General features: G+C 38.6%; 1 protein-coding gene and 3 non-coding genes across 4 annotated transcripts; 2 read left to right on the top strand and 2 right to left on the bottom strand.

Moving 5' to 3' along the window:
- Positions 1-2,243: 2,243 nt before the first annotated feature.
- LOC147948520 (uncharacterized) lies at positions 2,244-2,702 on the top strand. The gene has a single exon (XM_087467399.1). It carries the CDS (start codon positions 2,244-2,246, stop codon positions 2,700-2,702), a length of 459 nt encoding a protein of 152 aa, XP_087323525.1.
- Positions 2,703-3,242: 540 nt separating this feature from the next.
- On the bottom strand, positions 3,243-3,314 carry TRNAC-GCA (transfer RNA cysteine (anticodon GCA)). The gene has a single exon. It is a non-coding gene; the product is annotated as a tRNA-Cys (tRNA).
- A 2,687-nt stretch (positions 3,315-6,001) lies between these two features.
- Positions 6,002-6,108, bottom strand: LOC147948519 (small nucleolar RNA R71). Its single transcript, XR_015586253.1, has one exon. It is a non-coding gene; the product is annotated as a small nucleolar RNA R71 (small nucleolar RNA).
- A 10,324-nt stretch (positions 6,109-16,432) lies between these two features.
- LOC147948518 (small nucleolar RNA R71) lies at positions 16,433-16,539 on the top strand. The gene has a single exon (XR_015585991.1). It is a non-coding gene; the product is annotated as a small nucleolar RNA R71 (small nucleolar RNA).
- The last annotated feature ends 3,014 nt before the right edge of the window (positions 16,540-19,553 follow it).

Genomic DNA, 19,553 nt, shown 5'->3' with positions numbered 1-19,553 from the left:
GACAAAATGTGATCGTGGAATCAAGGCAATGAAGAGAAGGATGTTCTAGGGACTCGATTGGTTGTTGTCTGGCATTGCTAGGTTGCTAGAGTCGGGTCATTAGAAACATTGCTAGGTTTCTGGTTCTATGATTCATGTCGGTTGAATTTTGGAAATTGTTTATGTTATAATTATTAGATTATAATTGGATATTAGTATTGGTTATTTCCGCTATTGATTGTGATTGTGGTTAGGTGGCTAGTGGGTATGGGACCACTAGTTGTAGTTTATTTATTATTATTATTTATTATCTATTATTTTATTATTTAAAAAAAAAACGGCGGGTCGTTTCAGTTAATCAATTGGTGACAGCTTGTCCTGTGGGAAGGTTGTTAAAGGGTGGGGACCAGGGTTCGAGGAACGCTATGCGCACCAATAACCTACTGGTAGATTTGGATGTGAGTTCCTTTCCACGGTGAGGGGTTAGGATCGATGTCCTGTAGGGCCCGCTTAGGGCTTATGGGGAAAAGCTAGCAGAGGGCTACTGGGGTCCACGGGATGGGTTGTTACAGTGGGTAAATTTGACTTTATTTTTTTTTTTTAGCAAAGCAAAAAAAAGTATTTTAGGCAAAAAATTAATTAATCTAACTCTCATATTTTATGAGTTACTTTAGTAATTAACCTCTTAATTTGGATCAATCAATTATTACAATTTATAATTGTATCAAAAATTTAAATTATTGGCGTATATTTTAATATTTATGTTCTATTTTCCTTTGTTTTTTTTCTATACTTGATGAAAATATTAGTATATTTTTATTTGACATTAGTTCGACATATTATAAAATTAGTACGTATGAGATTACGACATATGGAAATTATAATAATTGTTTTGATGTCTAAATATAAAATAATATTACTTTCTTTTTTTTGCTCATTATGTTTATTAATTTTTAATACAAAATAAAATATATATTTGCTATAGTCCATATATTAGCTTTTTATATGAAAATTATATCTTATCTATTAAGATGAAGTGTATAGAATTAAAAAATCTGATTTTCTTATGAATTAATATAAAATTAAATTGTATTTCAAGATGGAAGAGTAAAATTTAAATCCAATTGTTTTAAAAAAATTATCAACTGGATAATACTTAATATTTAATTAGTTTCAATAAAATTAAACTTATATTTCTTATGTCTGCATATTTAAGCAAACCTACTGTATATAAGACACATATATTAGTTACTTACTAGATGTTCATAGACAGTATCAAATAAAAGTTGGTCTGGACCACACGGTGGCGCATCCAAACATAACATATGCAAAAAGTTGATCAAGCACTGCCCATACTGCCATGCTCATATACAATCCAACAAATATTTCTTTTCATGAAAAAAAATCGGTAGAAAAGGATTACATTGGATCTCATTGGAGCAAATGTGCACTCAAATTTTAGAAGGTCGGCTAGGCTTTAGAACACTGGAAGAATTTAATCTTGCCCTCTTGGCAAAACAGCTTTGGAGGTTGCTAAGATTTCCAAATTCCCTCCTTAGCCGAGTTCTCAAAGGACGATATTTTAGATAATATAGCCCACTAGATATACAAGTATCAAATCACCCTTCATATGGCTGGAGAAGTATGCTATCGGCAAAACATGTGCTCCCGTACGGCATCCGCAAGACTATAAGATCGGGGTTTAACACTTGTATTTGGACTGAACCTTGGATCCCAGACACGCCAGCGCGACCGCCACAAGGTTTAACCAATGATAGAAATCCCTTGATTTGTGTTAACACCTTGATCGATTTCAATACAAAAAAATGGAAAATGGATCGTCTTCGGGAACTCTTTTCCCCGAAAGAAATTACCCTTATTTTTTGGATCAAACCGAGCTTAAATGTTTTGAGAGATGGGTATTCTTGGACAATGACTAAATCTGGGAACTACACTGTCAAGTCTGGTTACGAAGCCGAGAGAGCTATCTCTCTCCCTGTTTGCGACCTCCCTACTCAGAGCCTAGTGTTACGACACTCAAGGCGCAAGCATGGAAGTTAAAAACATCATGAAAGCTGAAGCATTTCGTTTGTCAATTTGTGACTGGGTGTGTGGCAACCTGCCAACGCCTGCATTATCGTCATATTGATAGAAATAAAGATTGTTCTAGATGTGGAGCGGAGGAGGAAACTATAAATAATATGCTCTTTGAATGTCCCCCAGCACGCTAAGTGTGGGCTTTATCGACAATCCCTTCCCACCCTATGGTGTTCCCTTCATCTTCCCTATATAGTAACCTCGACTATCTATATGGGCTTGGAAAAGATTTTGGAGCACTCGATCAGACTTTGAGAACGTTCCCTTGGGTGATGTGGTATATTTGGAAGGCAAGAAAGAAGCAAGTCTTTGAAAATATCTCTGAGTCTCCACAAAATACTTTGGAAAAAGCTATCCAAGAAGAAGAAGTATGGAGAAAAGCTAACACTAGAGACATACCACCATTGTTGGTAGGCGCGGGCATATCTTCAATCCCAATCCCACAAGAATCCCTTATATGCTTTATCGATGGATCTTGGCATAAAGAGGAAGATAGGAGTGGCCATGGTTGGATTGCGTCTATTGGTGATAGAATCATACACATGGGGCTAAAAGGATCGCGTAGAAACCTATCTCCTTTGCATGCAGAGTTAGACACCCTTATTTGGAAATGGAGTGCTTATTAGTCTTGGACTTGGATAAAGCTCTTTTTGCCACGGATTGTTCAGATCTCCTAGCGATGACATCTAATATCGAAGATTGGCCGACCTTTTCATCATAATTGAAGGACTTTATTCATTACAGATATCGATTTGCTAATTTTAGTATTAGATATATTCCTCGAAAGGATAATATATGTGCCGACAAACTTGCGAAATATGCAAAAGCACAAGGTTTCTGTTTTTCCTATGTAAGCTCATCGGTACCTAATTGGCTCTCTCTTGAAGAGAGTCGTCTCCGATAATTTAATATATGGGTTTGATTAACAAAAAGAAAAAGAAAAAAATTCGGTAGAAAAGAGAATTGTCATATTTTTCTCAAATCATATTATTATGCATCATGCCACATCATCTATCATTCATTCATTAATAAAATATCGACACATATTTGACAAAATATATGAAATACATGATCTACGATTCAACAAAATACCGAAATTATATGCATGTAAAAATCTGAACTTTTTTAGTGTACATTCATAGCTCTTACTTGTAAAAATTAAAATGAGGGCCCAACCAGGTTCGAACCGGTTATCTCTTGAACTGCAGTCAAATGCTCTACCACTGAACTATGGACCCGTTATTGTTCATAATTCACAGGTGTCATTTGCTTGTTTTTGTTATGTTAAAAGAATTTAGAGAAATCACTTGGTTTTGTAAATGAAAATTACTCTAAATCCCTGTAAAAAAATTACACTAGTGAATTAGGAAAGAAAACAGTCTAACTTATCCAAAATTCAAATTCCGATTTTAATTCAACTAAAAACAATTATGTCAAAAAAAAAAAAAAACACTTTCACATAAAATTTTCAGCTTATTGGTCTTTATGTCTTTTGGAAACACATACCTGTTTAGGTTTGTGATTTAGTGCACAATTTTCTAGAGTATATGTAGTAACTAACTAAGAAAAAAAATTAACTAAATAACTATGGTTTTAACAATATATGTTCACATGGATTTTGTACTTCAACGTGACAATTTTGATCTTTAAACAAGATATTATTACATCTTCCTTTCTCAGCTTAAACTTATCACTTTCAGTAGATGTATCTGCTTACTTTCCCATTTCCGGTAGACATATCTCTTTTTATGTTTCACCACCTCCACCTCATACTATCATCTTCATTTTAGTTTTGAGTTCTCGTCATTCTTTACAAATTATTTTTGCGGCTCCAATTTAATTGATATATCATAGTTTTTAGGTATTTTTAGCCATGATATAAGAATTATTTATAGGAGACTTTTTGATGTTTTTAGAGTCTTTTTGAATCTTTGCAGGTTTATGTACGTTTTGGACTTTTGTAGATTTTAGAGCATTTTGGAGCATCGGGAGGAACAATGCCGAGGAAGATAACTTGGAGAGCAAAATTGGTGTAGTGCATCGATCGATGCAGACCCTGTGTCGAGCGGCACGTCATTCTGACGACAATTAAAAATTTCATCTTTCTGAAGTTCAAAAGATTTCCAAATTTGGCTCAGAAGTTTTTCTTATATGCAATTAAGGCCCAAGACGTGTTTTACACTATATATAGGATTTTTTAGGTCATTGTTTAGACCTAAACTTTATTTTTGCAAAACCCTGAGAGATTTTAAGAGAGCTTTTGGAGAGAATAATCAAGAATCCTTCAAAGAAGATTCAGAACTCCTTTTCTTCTTCTTTTAATTTCTTAACGCAATTTATTCAGAATTGAATTTGTGTTTCATTGATTATATCTGAGTAGATCTGCTTGTTAGCTTTAGAGTTTCTTATTAGGGATTTCATGGATTGTTGGATTGATTGATTTATTTGGATTCATTATCTTTTTTGTTCTTCACCATTGGTTGTTCTTAATGCTAGATCTTTGATTAGTCATCTGGATTTAGATCTAAGGATTATCGATTGATATGAGAATATAATCAATTTTCTGGACAAAAACTTTTGGCGAGCAAAATTACTTTTTGCAAAGAGATTTGAATTTGTGAATTTGTGAACAAATCTAAACTTGATTTTAATGTTGATTTTTACCTTGGATTTTGCAAGGAGATTTAGATTTTCAGGTTTTAAACTTAGATAATATTTGCAGTGAGATCTGATTTATTTTACAATTGTGTTTAGAGTTCAGGAACGGTGCTTTATTGTTGAATCCTGCTTGATTAATTAATTGATCTTATTTTCTGTGATTTCCTGAAAATTTCCCTATGCCTAACGTTTCTTCCATCTGAATTTTACAAAACTTTTATTTGCTTTTCTAGCCTTTTATATAATTATAATATTTCTGTTTATCTTAATTAAAAGATTATTAAACATGTTGTGTGAGTCTAGATTTCTTGTGGATTCAATCCTAAATATTGCAGTGATCTCTTAATTTGAGAGAGTAGCTTTATGGTAAATTTGAGCATATCAAATTTTGGCGCCGTTGTTGGGGACTCTTTTGATTCACCATTAGATTAACGTCTTTGATTTTGTCTAAATTTTTATTTTCTTATTTTACTAACATACTTTTTGTTTCTTTTCTCTTGTATGTTTCAAGTGTATGCCTCCTAAGCCTAACACCAGGAACAATAGAACTGGTCTGATTGTGAAGCTTACGAACCAAGAGTTGGGACAACTAGAGCGTGAGAACAGAAAAGCAGTCAAATCTTATAATATGGTCAATCCAATCATTCTAAGATTTGATGAGGCTGGAGTTTTGAGGGATTAAGAGGGTCATATGCGCAATGAGCAAGGCCAGAAACTTGATGTTGAAGGGAGAGTGATTCCTGAAGAAATCTTCGTTGTCAACGAGAATGTACATTACATCGATCGACACAGAGGTGGCATCGATTGATGCAACCCCGAAGCTGATGCGGATGGAGCTGGAGTGAATGGAAACAATCCGCAGATTGTTCAGGGCTGATGGGACAATAATGGAGAGCTTGTCAGGACTTTTGCGGACTTCAACAGACCAGACTTGTTCTATGAAAACCGATTCACGGTTGTGCCTCCTCCATTCATGAAGAATGACTTTAAGCTGAAGCCTGCCTACTTTGCTCTTGTTAGACAAAGGCCTTTCCAAAATTTGCGACATGAGAAGCCTCTGGATCATATTGAGCACTTTGACGATATAGTCACAAGCATTAAGGCGAATGGAGTAACAAAGGACTATCTCTACTGCAAGCTTTTCCCCTACTCTCTTGTTGTGGACGCATCTCACTGGCTGAGGCAACTGAAACCAGGATCTTTGAACACCTGACATGACATCAAGGTGGCTTTTCTTAACTACTTTTACGATGATGGAATGTCCGATGAGCTGAGAATTAAGCTTTCCGCGTTTAAACAAGGACCCACTGAGTGTTACAAAGCAGCTTAGGTGCAGTTTAAAGCTTACCAGAGAGATTGCTCGCATCATGGTTTCTCATATGTGCAGTTGATCAATATTTTCTTCAACGGGAATTACTGGAGGTATAAGATGGCTTTGGATGCTGCTAGTGATGGAAACTTCAAGACAAGGTATCCAGACGAGGCTGAACAATTGATTGAAAGGCTTGCTTCAAGCAACAGTACAAAGAATGCAGATCTAGAGCGGAAGAGGTTGCATGAAGGCTATGATTCAAATCAACTAGATAAGGTGAATGCCAAGCTGGAGACAGTGCACAATCTTCTTATGGGAAAGAAGTCTGTCCATTTTGTTGCAGAATTTTAGAGATTTGAGCAAGAACCTGAGCCATAGAATGAAGAGGGAGATGTTAACTTTGTGTATGGAAATCAAGGAAAGAAGATTGGGAATCAGCAAGGCAACATGCCTTACAATGGGAACAGCCAGCACAACAACTACCAAGGGAATTCTACGGGCTATAATCTGAAGCCAGACTACCAATAACACCAATACAACAGTGGTTTTACAAGGACCTACGGTATGAGTCTCCTCCTCCACAGACTTCTGAGAGTTGAATGGAGGTCATGCCTTAGCAGATTCTTCAAGGTCAAGAGAAGTTGACAATGGATTTCAATGGAAAGATCGAAAATGTCTACACTGGGCTGACCGTGAAGATTGATGCATTAAACACTAATGTCAAGAAGCTAAAGAACAAAATTATTCAGACTATTGGGTCTGTTAAACGACAAGAGGGTTTTCTTCCTGGAAGAACTGAGTTGAACCCCAAGCATGCTTGCAATGCAATTTTGGTGAAGGAAGGAAACAACGATGATACTGAGATTGCAGAGCCTCCATCGATCGACGCAACCCAAGGGCATCGATCGATGCCACCCAAGAGCATCGATCGATGCAACCTCCTTCAAGCGTCGATCGACACACCATCAGTGTCGATCGACACCCCCCACAAACAGCTTTGGTTTCTCTTCAAGTTCTACCATCTGATTCAGAACAAGCCTATAAGCCTAAGGTCCCTTTTCCAAAGTCTAGGAGGTCCAAGAAGGAGATGGAGGAAGCTAGATGCAAGGCTATGATGGACAAGGTGATGATTGAGATATTTTTAATTGATGCAGTCAAGTTTTATCCTAGGATTAAGCGATATGTGAAGAAAATGGTTACTAATGGTTTAAGCCCAAAGGAATGAGCTTTGCTAACCAAGAACATTGGTGCAATTCTGTTGAACCAGCTCCCAGAAAGGAAGAAAGAGAGGAAAGAGAAAGTGGTTGTCTTTGAGAAAGTGAGTGCAGTGATTCAGAGTAGGATTGCAGAGAATTTACCAGATCCCAGAAGTTTTGTGTTAGATTGTTCTATCTCCAAAGGAAGGGTTCCTCATTCTCTTTGCGATCTTGGCTCTAGTATCAATTTAATGTCATATTCTGTTGTTGTGAGACATGAGATGATAGAATTCGAGCCAACTAAGATACCTCTTATCTTAGCTGATCGGGCTCTAAGGATTCCCAAAGGCGTCTTAGAAGATATTTCAATCAATATCATAAATTGTGTGATTCCCACTGACTTTGTGGTGTTGGAGTATGACAAAGAGCCTAGTGATCCTCTCATCTTAAGACGGTCATTCTTGGCTACAGCTGGTGCCATCATAGGTGTGAAAAAAGGACACATCTGAATGTGGATGATTTCGTTATGAATTTTTGAGACAGACAAGCTGAGAAGGGCTCCCATTATTGATGGTCAAACATTTTTTGTGGAGATTGCTTATGATGATGATCTGATCATAGAGCTTCATGGAGACATTATTGCTGGGTATGTCAAAGAGTTGAAGGTTGTTGAGAAGGTGAGCAAGTAAGCTGTTAAGCTTGAGGATTGGAGTGGAGATCATCTAATCAGTACTAGAGACCATGATGAGGTTCTGATCCATGAGAAGTTGCTGGAAGATGATGTTTTGTAATAGAAATACGTATTGCTGAGAGGAGTTGCAAAATCATCGATGAAACACGAGCTGCAGACTCAACATCGATCGATGCATCTGTTGCATTGATCGACACACCTCCACGAGTCAACCCATATTTGTCCAAAACCAAATATTTTTGAGTTGATTCCTTAGCCGCAAGTCCTAGAACGATTGTGAAGCTGAAATCTCACCACTCCACACTCTAGAGTTCACATGTAAAGAAAAGGTACACATCGCTTTCACTCAAACCTCCTCCAATCATCAATAAGACTTTCAAAGGTAGAAAAACTGTTTTGTAGTTAACTAAGCCGCGAGATTATCGTAGAGCGCTTGTTTCTTCTGTTGATGATTTTGCATGCCATAAAAGAAGCCCACCCATACCTAAGTCCCGCCCTGGTCTTGTTCCTCATGTCCTTGGTAAACCTCATTCATCTATTGCTTATACACCCCCTTGGATGATGAGACATTCTTCTCGGAGGCGTTCATTGCCATGTTCTGATCCACCAGACGTCTAAGCTCCAACACAGTCAAGCTAATGACTGAAAACAAGCACTTAGTGGGAGACAACCCACTCATATGTTTTTCTTTTCCACTTTGAGCCATTTTTTTTTCTTGCTTTGAGTCAGTTTGAATTTGTGTTGAATTATGTTGAATCTATCATGTTGCGTTTAATCTTGTATTTGAGTGATTCTTAGCAGTGCTACTATCCAAGGAATGAGAGGAACACAATTTAATCGCAGCTAACTTAGGAGTTATGTTCAAACTCTCTGCATCCGCAGAGTGCATCGACTAATGCAGCTGTTGCAACGATCGACACAGAACATCCGGATTGGTAACACGTTTTTGTTCACAATTTCAATATTTATTCGTTTTTGTTTATTTTTCTTCGCCAATCTTACGTTTGATAACACTCGTGACATTGTTGTTTAAGTGTGGGGGAGGCAGTTACTAACTACATTTTTGTTTTAGAGAGTCAGTTGAGTCAGTCCAAAAAATAGTTTTATTGAGTCAAATTTTTTTGTTGGGAACTATAATTTTTTTTTTGTGTACTGCCTTGGTTGATTAATGCTGCAAATTGAATGCAGAATCCGACTAATGAAAAATCCAAAGGCTGACCAGTGAACCAGAGACATCTAAATTTCTGACAGAATCCAAAAAGCCTGAGGTAATTTATGTGTTTTTCTTTTTACCTCATAAATGAGATTGATGTTCATAGGGCTTGACTCCTCGTTCATACCTGATGAGAAAGATTTCAGAAAAGAAAAAAATTGGTATTTCTCTCCCTTATTCAAGTTTGAAAGATTTTTTCTGAGAGCTTTGTTTAAAAGAAAATAAAAAGAAATAAAAGATGAGATGATTTTGATCAGTTTAGATGGATAGTAAATTGCCTGTGACCCCATTATTATACTCTTAAGCCAAATGATCACACAAAATTTAGAAGCGAGGGATAGTTAAATTATCAATGACCCCACTATTCGCCTACACCTTTGATTAAAAAAATAAGAAAAATAGAAAGGAAGTAAAGCAAAGCTCAAAGGAAGATAAGAATAGAATAAGTCTGGGGGAGAGAAAGAGTAGCACAGAGTGTAAAAATATTGTCTTACTTGTTATTGTATTGTACGGGAATGAGTCTAGATGGTTCTTGACATTGATCAAATTGATGAGTCCCATCGATTAAGGCTTAATGGAGGAAGTTATGAAATCTGGTTTGAATTTGGGATGCTACGAGTGTCTATGGATTTGTCTGCTAAGCATATGGATTATGGTGGATGATCATGGCATTATTTTAAAAAAAAAAAAAGAGTTTCCGCATTTTAAACCTTTTCCACAGATTAAATTCTTGATTTAATTGAGGGCAAGCAAAAGCTAAGTCTAGGAGAATTGATATATCATGGTTTTTAAGTGCTTTTAGCCAAAGCTTTTCTACAAATTAAGTTCTTGATTTGCTTGAGGGCAAGCAAAAGCTAAGTCTGGGGAATTGATATATCATGGTTTTTAGGTGTTTTTAGCCATGATATAAGTCTTATTTATAGAGCAATTTTGGTGTTTTTAGAGTCTTTTTGAGTCTTTGCAGGTTTAGGTACGTCTTGGACTTATTTGTAGATATTGGAGCATTTTGGAGCATCTGGAGGAACAGTGCCGAGGAAACAAACTCAGAGAGCAAAATTGGTGTAGTGCATCGATCGATGTTGACCCTGTGTCAAGCGACACGTCATTCTGACGGCAATTAAAAATCCCATCTTTTTGAAATTCAAAAGATTTCCAAATTTGGCTCAGAAGTTTTCTTTATTTGCAATTGATACTAAGGTTTTTGTAACTCCTAGTAGGTTCAATTAACCTTATGTGTTGTAGTACTTAAGGTGTCAATCCAAATGGGATGTTGCTAACAATCAAGATGCAATCAAGCAATCACAAGTCAAGCCAATTCAAGAAGAGTGTTTGTCTAACAATCCTAGAATGGTCAAAATGCAAAACGAAAATGAGTTACAGAACCATAAACGCAAATGTATGACAAGTACCGAACATGAATAAGTAATACCGAAAACGATTCTAAGCATGAACAAACGAAACAGTTCCAAGAATGTAATAAAAGTCAGAAAGGAGGAAGTCCTAAGGATGGGGTAATTGATGTCGGTGGAGTATCCTAGTCTACAGAGTGTTTAACATACCACAAGCAAACTATCCCTAAACAATAAACATCACAACTTAGCTAATCCAATCTCTTGGCAAAAGCTACTCAGACTCAACCACTTCCATACCTAGCTCTCGCTAGAGAAACGTGGTCGAGCAGGCATGACAAACAAGTTCATTCACGTCAACAAACATCCTAGACAACTAATCTCTTAGGCTAGGAACATAAGTCTCTGGCACTAGTTGGTCAGACATTTCATCAAACATCTTTTGGGTGTGGAAATGTCTCGAACCTAGTTCCAATTGATCAGAGAGAAACTAGTAATTCTAACTCTAGTCCAGAAGGGAATCATACAAATCAAGCTTAAACACCCTACATCCTAAGATCCTCCACCTAATCTATCCCATCCTCAAGAACTAACGCACTACTCAGATCCGAAAAACATAATCAACAATACAAACTCAGAAAACATTGAAACAAGCATTCTTAGATAGGTAAAAATGAGATGAACAAGTTTGTAGAAGAAATCAAATGCAAATACTCAATGTATTAAAATATATCTGGACACAATGTCTGAGAACGGTTTTTGGTGGCTAGGGAAACCTTACAAAATAAAAACAAGATAAAAACTAAGATGATGTCGCAAAGACTTAATAAAACGTATTTATAGTAAAGACATAAAATCCCTAAGACTTAAAACGACAAGATGAAGAGTCGGTTTGGGAATCTCCTGAAGCGTGTAAGATGGAATGTCTTCCTAACATGTGCGAACGAGTAGTGGCTCAAGTGAGTGATGGCGTTGGCTCGAGTGGAGTGATGGCGTTGGCTCGAGTGGAGTGATGGCGTTGGCTCGAGTGGAGTGACGTCGACTCGAACGGTGGTCGACTCGAACGGCGCGACTCGAGCTGGATGTATACGCTTCCACTAAAACGATGATATCTTTTGAACCACAGCTCCGATTGGCTTGAAATAAACGGCATTGGAAATATGACTCAATTATCTACAACTTTGTTGAAGACGTCGAAAGCTGAATCCCCCGACCGGTGGCTCGAAGGACGACTCGAACGGCGACTCGATCGACGGTCAAGGTGTTGTTCGAGTGGGTGACTCGAACGACGTCGAACAGCGACTCGAACGGCGATGCTGAGCGATGTGTTCCCAACGTCTCCTAGATACCTGAAATACTCCAAAATGCACAATGTATGCAAGGATGATGCAAGAACTACCTAGACATGCAAAGTGTATAGAAAAGACTAGAAAATGTTGCAAAACAATCAGTTGTCCTAGCTAAATGTATGATAAACATATGCTAAAAGGAGACAAAATATAGACATATCAACTCCCCCAAACTTATTCTTTGCTTGCCCTCAAGCAAACGATCAAGAACAACGTATGGAGAAGAGGTGTGAAAATGGGGTCTCAGAACTTAAAACATGCTGAATAGAGTAGTTAGAATCAAGGTCATTGTTTTTAGTTCTATGATGCATGGTGAAAGAACTCTATTTAAAAACTTTAGACAAGCTCATCTCAACCTGAAACGATTCCGAACCTTAGTCTACACATGCCATCATTTCTATCATTCCCTTTAACATTCATTAACAAAGAACCATGAATCAAGCTATGCAATGTCATCAAACTCATTTGGCTGGGGTGAAGCGGTAGAGACAAAAATTGGTCTTCTTTGCAAGTGGTTTTAACAATATAGAACAGGGATCTCTCGCGAAAATGAGTTGAGCTTAAGAGAAGGCTAAAGGTTGAAACCAACTGATACATACAAGAGCAGTGCCCCGTCTACCCAAAGGTCCCAAGGAAACTTAGCTCTAACTTCCTAACCCAGAAGTTGGTCCTATCTCTACCCTTCATCGACATCTCTTTTTAAACTCATTCTATCATTCTTTTCACTTAGCCTTAGGAGAAAGTTACTTCATTTCAATCTAGCGGATGGGAAACTTTTTTATCACTATGGTTCTCTTTCTTTTCTTCTTCGAATTCTAGACTTCTTAAGCGTTTTGCTTTCTCTTCCTTGTCTAAACTTTTCTTTTTATGCTCAGAACCAATAACTCTTTTACACTGCACAACCAACATCCTTTACTAGACTTGTAAACCTTGAAAGCACATTCCCCCTCCTAAAGACTCATTTTTTTCCCATTACCCATTTTTTTCTTTCTCTTTTCAGAACAAATCCAATCCCAAAATCCAAAATCGAGTTCTCACCTAGTCCTACTAGTCCGGATAGCGCGAACTAGAACTACACAGGATCCTACTCTTGTCGGCTAGAACCTAACACTTTCTAACAAGCTCAACTCGGAAAAGGCCTCACACTAAAAAATACAATTGGCTTGAAAGAAGGGTTGGTTAAGGGTGCGGGAAACTGTTCCAAAGAAGAGAATCAGCTACTTGGATTAACAAGGGTCGTAAAACGGAGAAAGATAATCCAAGTATGTATGTGGTATCCATGAGTTCAACTTCAATGCATAAAATGATATTTGCAAGTCAGGATTAGGTTCAGGTAGATAGGGAATGATGTCAATTCAAAACAAGCTTCAATCAAGACTAGAATGCAATTTCGAGAATTCAAAACCTGGTTCAGTCTTACATTTCAAGTTCAATCAACATGCATCAAAGAACTAATAACAAGGGCCTTGATCCTATCCTATTGAATTCAACATGTTAACAAGGTTACAATCATCATCAACCCCTATGCTAAATGCAACATTCCTAAATGAACAACACTAGACTCAATCCTAATATGCAAATGCAACCTACATGAACACTCTGTTTATGTGGAAATTTTTGAAATTTTTCAAATTTTTATGGCTTTTCTATGCAAATAGATGAATGCTATCTCAAACATGATATAATGCAAAAATTTGAAATAAGAATCACAGAAAACATCATCAGATACATCATCTCAAACCCTCCCCCAAACTTAAATTACACAGCCTCTGTGTAAGAAAAAGTTGAAGTAGGATTTGAGAATCATAATAGAAACAAATGCAAGGATGATATGGTATATACAATGGAAATGTTGGAGTACCTCAGTAGTAGAGAATGAGTCGGTGCTCGCGACGACGGATCGAGTGAGATGATGGTTGGTTCCGGGAGCAGCTCCACTTCGTCGTCGATCAAGTGGGAGTGATGGTTGGTTCCGGGAGCAGCTCTGGTTTGTCGTCGATCGAGTGGGAGTATTCAACAACGGATCGAGTCAGAACGTCGTCCAGTTGTGGCTAGTTCGAGTCGTCGGCAAGAGCTTCATGAGAGCTCCTCTTCTATTGCTTCATTCCATGTCTGCAAAACCCAACACTCTGCTATTTGTATTTTTTTCATTTGCCACTTTAGTTGGCCATACTCCCTTCTGTGGATTCCTGAACAGCAGGAAACGAAAAACAAAAATTAAAAACACAAGATCCTAGATTGTATTTACAGAGATACCTTTGGGACTTCCTCCCAAGTGAGCTTGTTTAAAGTCTCTGAGCTTGACTTTGCATACTCCTTATGCTTTGGGAGGTTCATAGAGAGGTGGTGAGCTCCCCTCTGGTATGTCTTGTCTAACCAGATACTCTTTAACATTCTGCCCAGGTTCAACAACAAATGAACTGCTCTTCTTCATTATCCCAAACCTCCACCTTAATTTCCTTGAAGGAGAACTTCTCATTGTACCTTGGAGCTTCTTGATTTGGCCACTCATCTCCTTCACCATAGCTGTTAACTCTCTCACTGAATCCCCTAGAATCTTTGTAGTTTGGAGTTCAGACAAACTGTTAAGCGCGGGAGGACTTGTCTCTTGCGGTTGGTGAAGTTTAGGAAGCAGGTCATGACGCTTAGGGAGAGGAACAACTGCACTCGAGTTGGAACACGGTCGAGTGCCCCTTCGAGTTTTTTCTTTGGTAACCCAAACTCCTGTTTCTGCCTCATTCACACCCTCAAAGATGTCAAACCCAGCTTTCTGATCTTTCTCTTCAACCACGAAGGTCTGCCCATCAATAGTTGGCTTCTTCTTAGCATCCTTGATATCAAACTTCATCTTGAAATTCTTACCCAGATTGAGATCAATCATCCCCTTCTTGACATCAATGACTGCTCCAGCTGTAGCTAAGAAAAGCCTTCCCAGGATTCGTGGATCTTTAGGCTCTTCATCCATTCCCAGCACCACAAAGTCAGTAGGAATCTCAGCTTGTCAAATTTTGATGGGCAGGTTCTCTAATAGACCATGAGGCAATCTAGTAGTCCTATCAGCCAATATTAAGCGGAGGTTGCATGACTTGTATTTGTTGAATCCTAGCCTCTGAGCTACAGAGAGTGGCATGAGGCTTACTGAAGCACCAAGGTCGCATAGGCACTTTTTGAAGGCCAATGGACCTAGAGAACAAGGCAAGGTGAAAGAACCAGGGTCCTCTAGCTTCTTTGGGATAATCATCTTCTGAATAACAGCCTTGCATTCATGAATAACCCCACCTATGTCATGCACTACCCTCTCATCTTCCAGAGCCTTAGCTTGAGCTCCTTTAGCTATCTCCTCCTTCTCTTTGGTCCTTTCTGTTACCAAATCAGTTAAAAACTTTTGATATTGAGGCACAAGTGCAAATGCATCAAGCAAAGGCATCCTAAGTTCAATCTCCTTGACTTGGTTTTCAAACAGAGTTTTATACTTCTCAGTAAGCTGCTTCTTAAACCTCACTAGAAATGGTAGAGGTGGCTTATATGGTGGAGGAATGAATCTCACAGGTTTATCCTTGGGAGCAGCGGGTTCTTTAGTAGCTTCAGGATCATATTGCTTGGCTGACTTAATTGGATCCTTGAGCACCTCGACAGGATCCTTTATCTGAACTACATCTTGAAGAAAATCCTTCCCATCTAAACTCTCATTGTCCTCAGTGAGCCGTACATCTACAGCTTGGGTGGTGATGGCATGGATAGTAGCATAGTCTTTGGGATTTTGAACTGCTTTTCCAGGTAGTTGGCCAAGTGTTGGGGTAGAAGTAGAAACAGTCTTGCCTTCCATGTATTTCATCTTGGAGTTAAGAGCTTCAAACTTGACATTAAGATCATTGTATGAACACTCCATTCGCTGACTGAGTTCAGCAAACTTCTTAGCAGTATCTAGAGATCCGCTAGCTTGACCCTGAAGAAGTTGTTGCATTATTTGCTTTATTTCTTGATCTAGGGCTGGAGTAGGCTGTACTGGTTGAGGGCGGAATCCTGGTGGTGGTCTTGAGGGAGCTTGGTAACCTTGCTGGAACTGTTGTTTAGGGACGAATCCCTGATTGTAAGGCACAAAAGGTTTTTGTTGACCTTGTTGTTGCTGCTGAGGAGGGTACACCTGATCTTGTGGATTGCAACGTTGGTGCTCCGGTAAGACAAATTAGGGTTCGTCTGATAGGGGTTGTAACCCTTGTTGTATCCACCTTGATTCAGGACGTAGCTGATTACCTCAGACTGCTCACCCTCCCCATCTTGGACGTGAAAATGTTCACCCTCAGATACGAAGTGGATGCTCTTTTGTTGGTTAAGCAAGAGGCGGTCAAGCTTCTCATTGACACTCTTGAGGTCCTTCTTGTACTTCTCCTCAGATCCAGCGTTGCCGCGAAATGTGCGGTCATAATCCTCAGTGTAATTGCCGTCGGACTGAGCGAGATTCTCCACCAGTTGCCAACCTTCATCGATGTCCTTGTTCAGGAAGTTACCGTTGGAAGCAGTGTCAAGCAGCATAAGTATTTTGGGAAGGACACCACGGTAGAGAGTACTCAGTAATGACTCGTTGCTGAAACCATGGTGTGGGCACTGGCTGTGGTAACCCTTAAAATGCTCCCATGCTTCACAGAATGATTCTGAGCTCTTCTGAGTGAAGCTGGAAATCTCATTCCTGAGACGTGCTGTTCTAGAGTTGGAGAAAAACTTGGCCAAGAATGCCTTCTTGCAACCATCCCAGGTGGTGATTGATCCCTTGGGAAGGTTTTTCTCCCATTGATGAGCTTTGTCTCCAAAGGAGAATGGGAAGAGGCGCAACTTGTAACCATCCTCACTCACGCCGTTGATCTTCGTGAGACTGCAAAGACGGTCGAACTCGTCCAAGTGGTCGAGTGGATCCTCCATAGGCAACCCGTGAAACTTGTTTCCTTGGATCATGGTGATCAGACCACTTTTGATCTCGAAGTTGTTGTTCTGCACGGCGGGAGGGACGATTCCAGCACGCTGAGTATGAGTGTTCGGTGCATCCCCAACACCAATGTTTCGTGGTCCCTGATGTGGTTCATTCTGTTGTTCCATCGTGACTTGTGCGGGATGATCAGTGGGTTGACGAGCTTGTCGTGGGCGTTGCAACCGATTGATTTCGTCGATAACATGAAGGAGATTCTGATGCCCTCTTGATCTGGTGTCCATGCAAGGTTGCAATCAACAGGAATATGAGATGCAAAACAAACAAGCAGAAAACCAAAGCAAGTCAGTACTCGGAATGATAAGTGTAACGGAAATTAATCTTGCAAAACTTGAAATCCTAAATGTAGCAAAACGAATTCCAAATGGCAACGGTGCCAAATTGATACTAAGGTTTTTGTAACTCCTAGTAGGTTCAATTTACCTCATGTGTTGTAGTACTTAAGGTGTCAATCCAAATGGGATGTTGCTAACAATCAAGATGCAATCAAGCAATCACAAGTCAAGCCAATTCAAGAAGAGTGTTTGTCTAACAATCCTAGAATGGTCAAAATGCAAAACGAAAATGAGTTACAGAACCATAAACGCAAATGTATGACAAGTACCGAACAGGAATAAGTAATACCGAAAACGATTCTAAGCATGAACAAACGAAACAGTTCCAAGAATGTAATAAAAATCAGAAAGAAAGAAGTCCTAAGGATGGGGTAATTGATGTCGGTGGAGTATCCTAGCCTACAGAGTGTTTAACATACCACAAGCAAACTATCCCTAAACAATAAACATCACAACTTAGCTAATCCAATCTCTTGGCAAAAGCTACTCAGACTCAACCACTTCCATACCTAGCTCTCGCTAGAGAAACGTGGTCGAGCAGACATGACAAACAAGTTCATTCACGTCAACAAACATCTTAGACAACTAATCTCTTAGGCTAGGAACATAAGTCTCTAGCACTAGTTGGTCAGACATTTCATCAAACACCTTTTGGGTGTGGAAATGTCTCGAACCTAGTTCCAATTGATCAGAGAGAAACTAGTAATTCTAACTCTAGTCCAGAAGGGAATCATACAAATCAAGCTTAAACACCCTACATCCTAAGATCCTCCACCTAATCTATCCCATCCTCAAGAACTAACGCACGACTCAGATCCGGAAATCATCATCAACAATACAAACTCAGAAAACATTGAAACAAGCATTCTTAGATAGGTAAAAATGAGATGAACAAGTTTGTAGAAGAAATCAAATGCAAATACTCAATGTATTAAAATATATCTGGATACAATGTCTGAGAACGGTTTTTGGTGGCTAGGGAAACCTTACAAAATAAAAACAAGATAAAAACTAAGATGATGTCGCAAAGACTTAATAAAACGTATTTATAGTAAAGACATAAAATCCCTAAGACTTAAAACGACAAGATGAAGAGTCGGTTTGGGAATCTCCTGAAGCGTGTAAGATGGAACGTCTTCCTGACATGTGCGAACGAGTAGTGGCTCGAGTGAGTGATGGCATTGGCTCCAGTGGAGTGATGGCGTTGGCTCGAGTGGAGTGACGTCGACTCGAACGGTGGTCGACTCGAACGGCGCGACTCGAACTGGATGTATACGCTTCCACTAAAACGATCATAACTTTTGAACCACAGCTCCGATTGGCTTGAAATAAACGGCATTGGAAAGATGACTCAATTCTCTACAACTATGATGAAGACGTCGAAAGCTGAATCCCCCGACCGGTGGCTCGAAGGACGACTCGAACGGCGACTCGATCGACGGTCAAGGTGTTGCTCGAGTGGGTGACTCGAACGACGTCGAACAGCGACTCGAACGGCGATGCTGAGCGATGTGTTCCCAACGTCTCCTAGATACCTGAAATACTCCAAAATGCACAATGTATGCAAGGATGATGCAAGAACTACCTAGACATGCAAAGTGTATAGAAAAGACTAGAAAATGTTGCAAAACAATCAGTTGTCCTAGCTAAATGCATGATAAATATATGCTAAAAGGAGACAAAATATAGACATATCAGAAATTAAGCTCCAAGACGTGGTATACACTATATATAGGATTGTTTAGGTAATTGTTTAGACCTATGCTTTATTTTTGCAAAACCTTGAGAGATTTTTTGAAAACTTTTGGAGAGAAGAATCAAGACTCCTTCAGAGAAGATTCAGAACTCCTTTTCTTCTTTTAATTTCTTAATGCATTTTATTCAAAATAATATTTGTGTTTTATTGATTATGTCTGAGTATCTGCTTGTTAGGTTTAGGGTTTTTCATCAAGGATTTCATGGATTGTTAGATTGACTGATTTATTTGGATTCATTATCTTTCTTATTCTTCACCATAGGTTTTCTTAATGCTAGATCTTTGATTAGTCATCAAGATTTAGATCTAATGATTATTAATTGATATGAGAATATAATTGATTTGCCTGACAAAAACCTTTGGTGAGCAAAATTACTTTTTGCAAAGAGATTTGAATTAGTGATTTTGTGAACAAATCTAAAATTGATTTTACTGCTGGTTTTCAACTTGGATTCTGCAAAGAGATTTGGATTTTCGGGTTTTAAACTTAGATAATATTTGCAATGAGAACTGACTTATTTTACAATTGTGTTTAGAGTTCAAGAACAGTGTTTTATTGTTGAATCCTGGTTAATTAATTGATTGATCTAATTTTCTGTGATTTCCTGAGAATTTCCCTAGGCCTAACGTTTCTCCA

The sequence above is a fragment of the Camelina sativa genome, chromosome 2 (genome assembly GCF_030686135.1).
Source record: "Camelina sativa cultivar CO46 ecotype springtype chromosome 2, ASM3068613v1".
Taxonomy (NCBI): domain Eukaryota; kingdom Viridiplantae; phylum Streptophyta; class Magnoliopsida; order Brassicales; family Brassicaceae; genus Camelina; species Camelina sativa.
The sequence above is the reverse complement of the archived record's forward strand: the minus strand, read 5'-3'. Positions and strand labels throughout refer to the sequence as shown.

Bases quoted from the DNA above. Each gene is read 5' to 3' on its own strand.
- LOC147948520 (XM_087467399.1), top strand. From the start codon at position 2,244: ATGGTGTTCCCTTCATCTTCCCTATATAGTAACCTCGACTATCTATAT.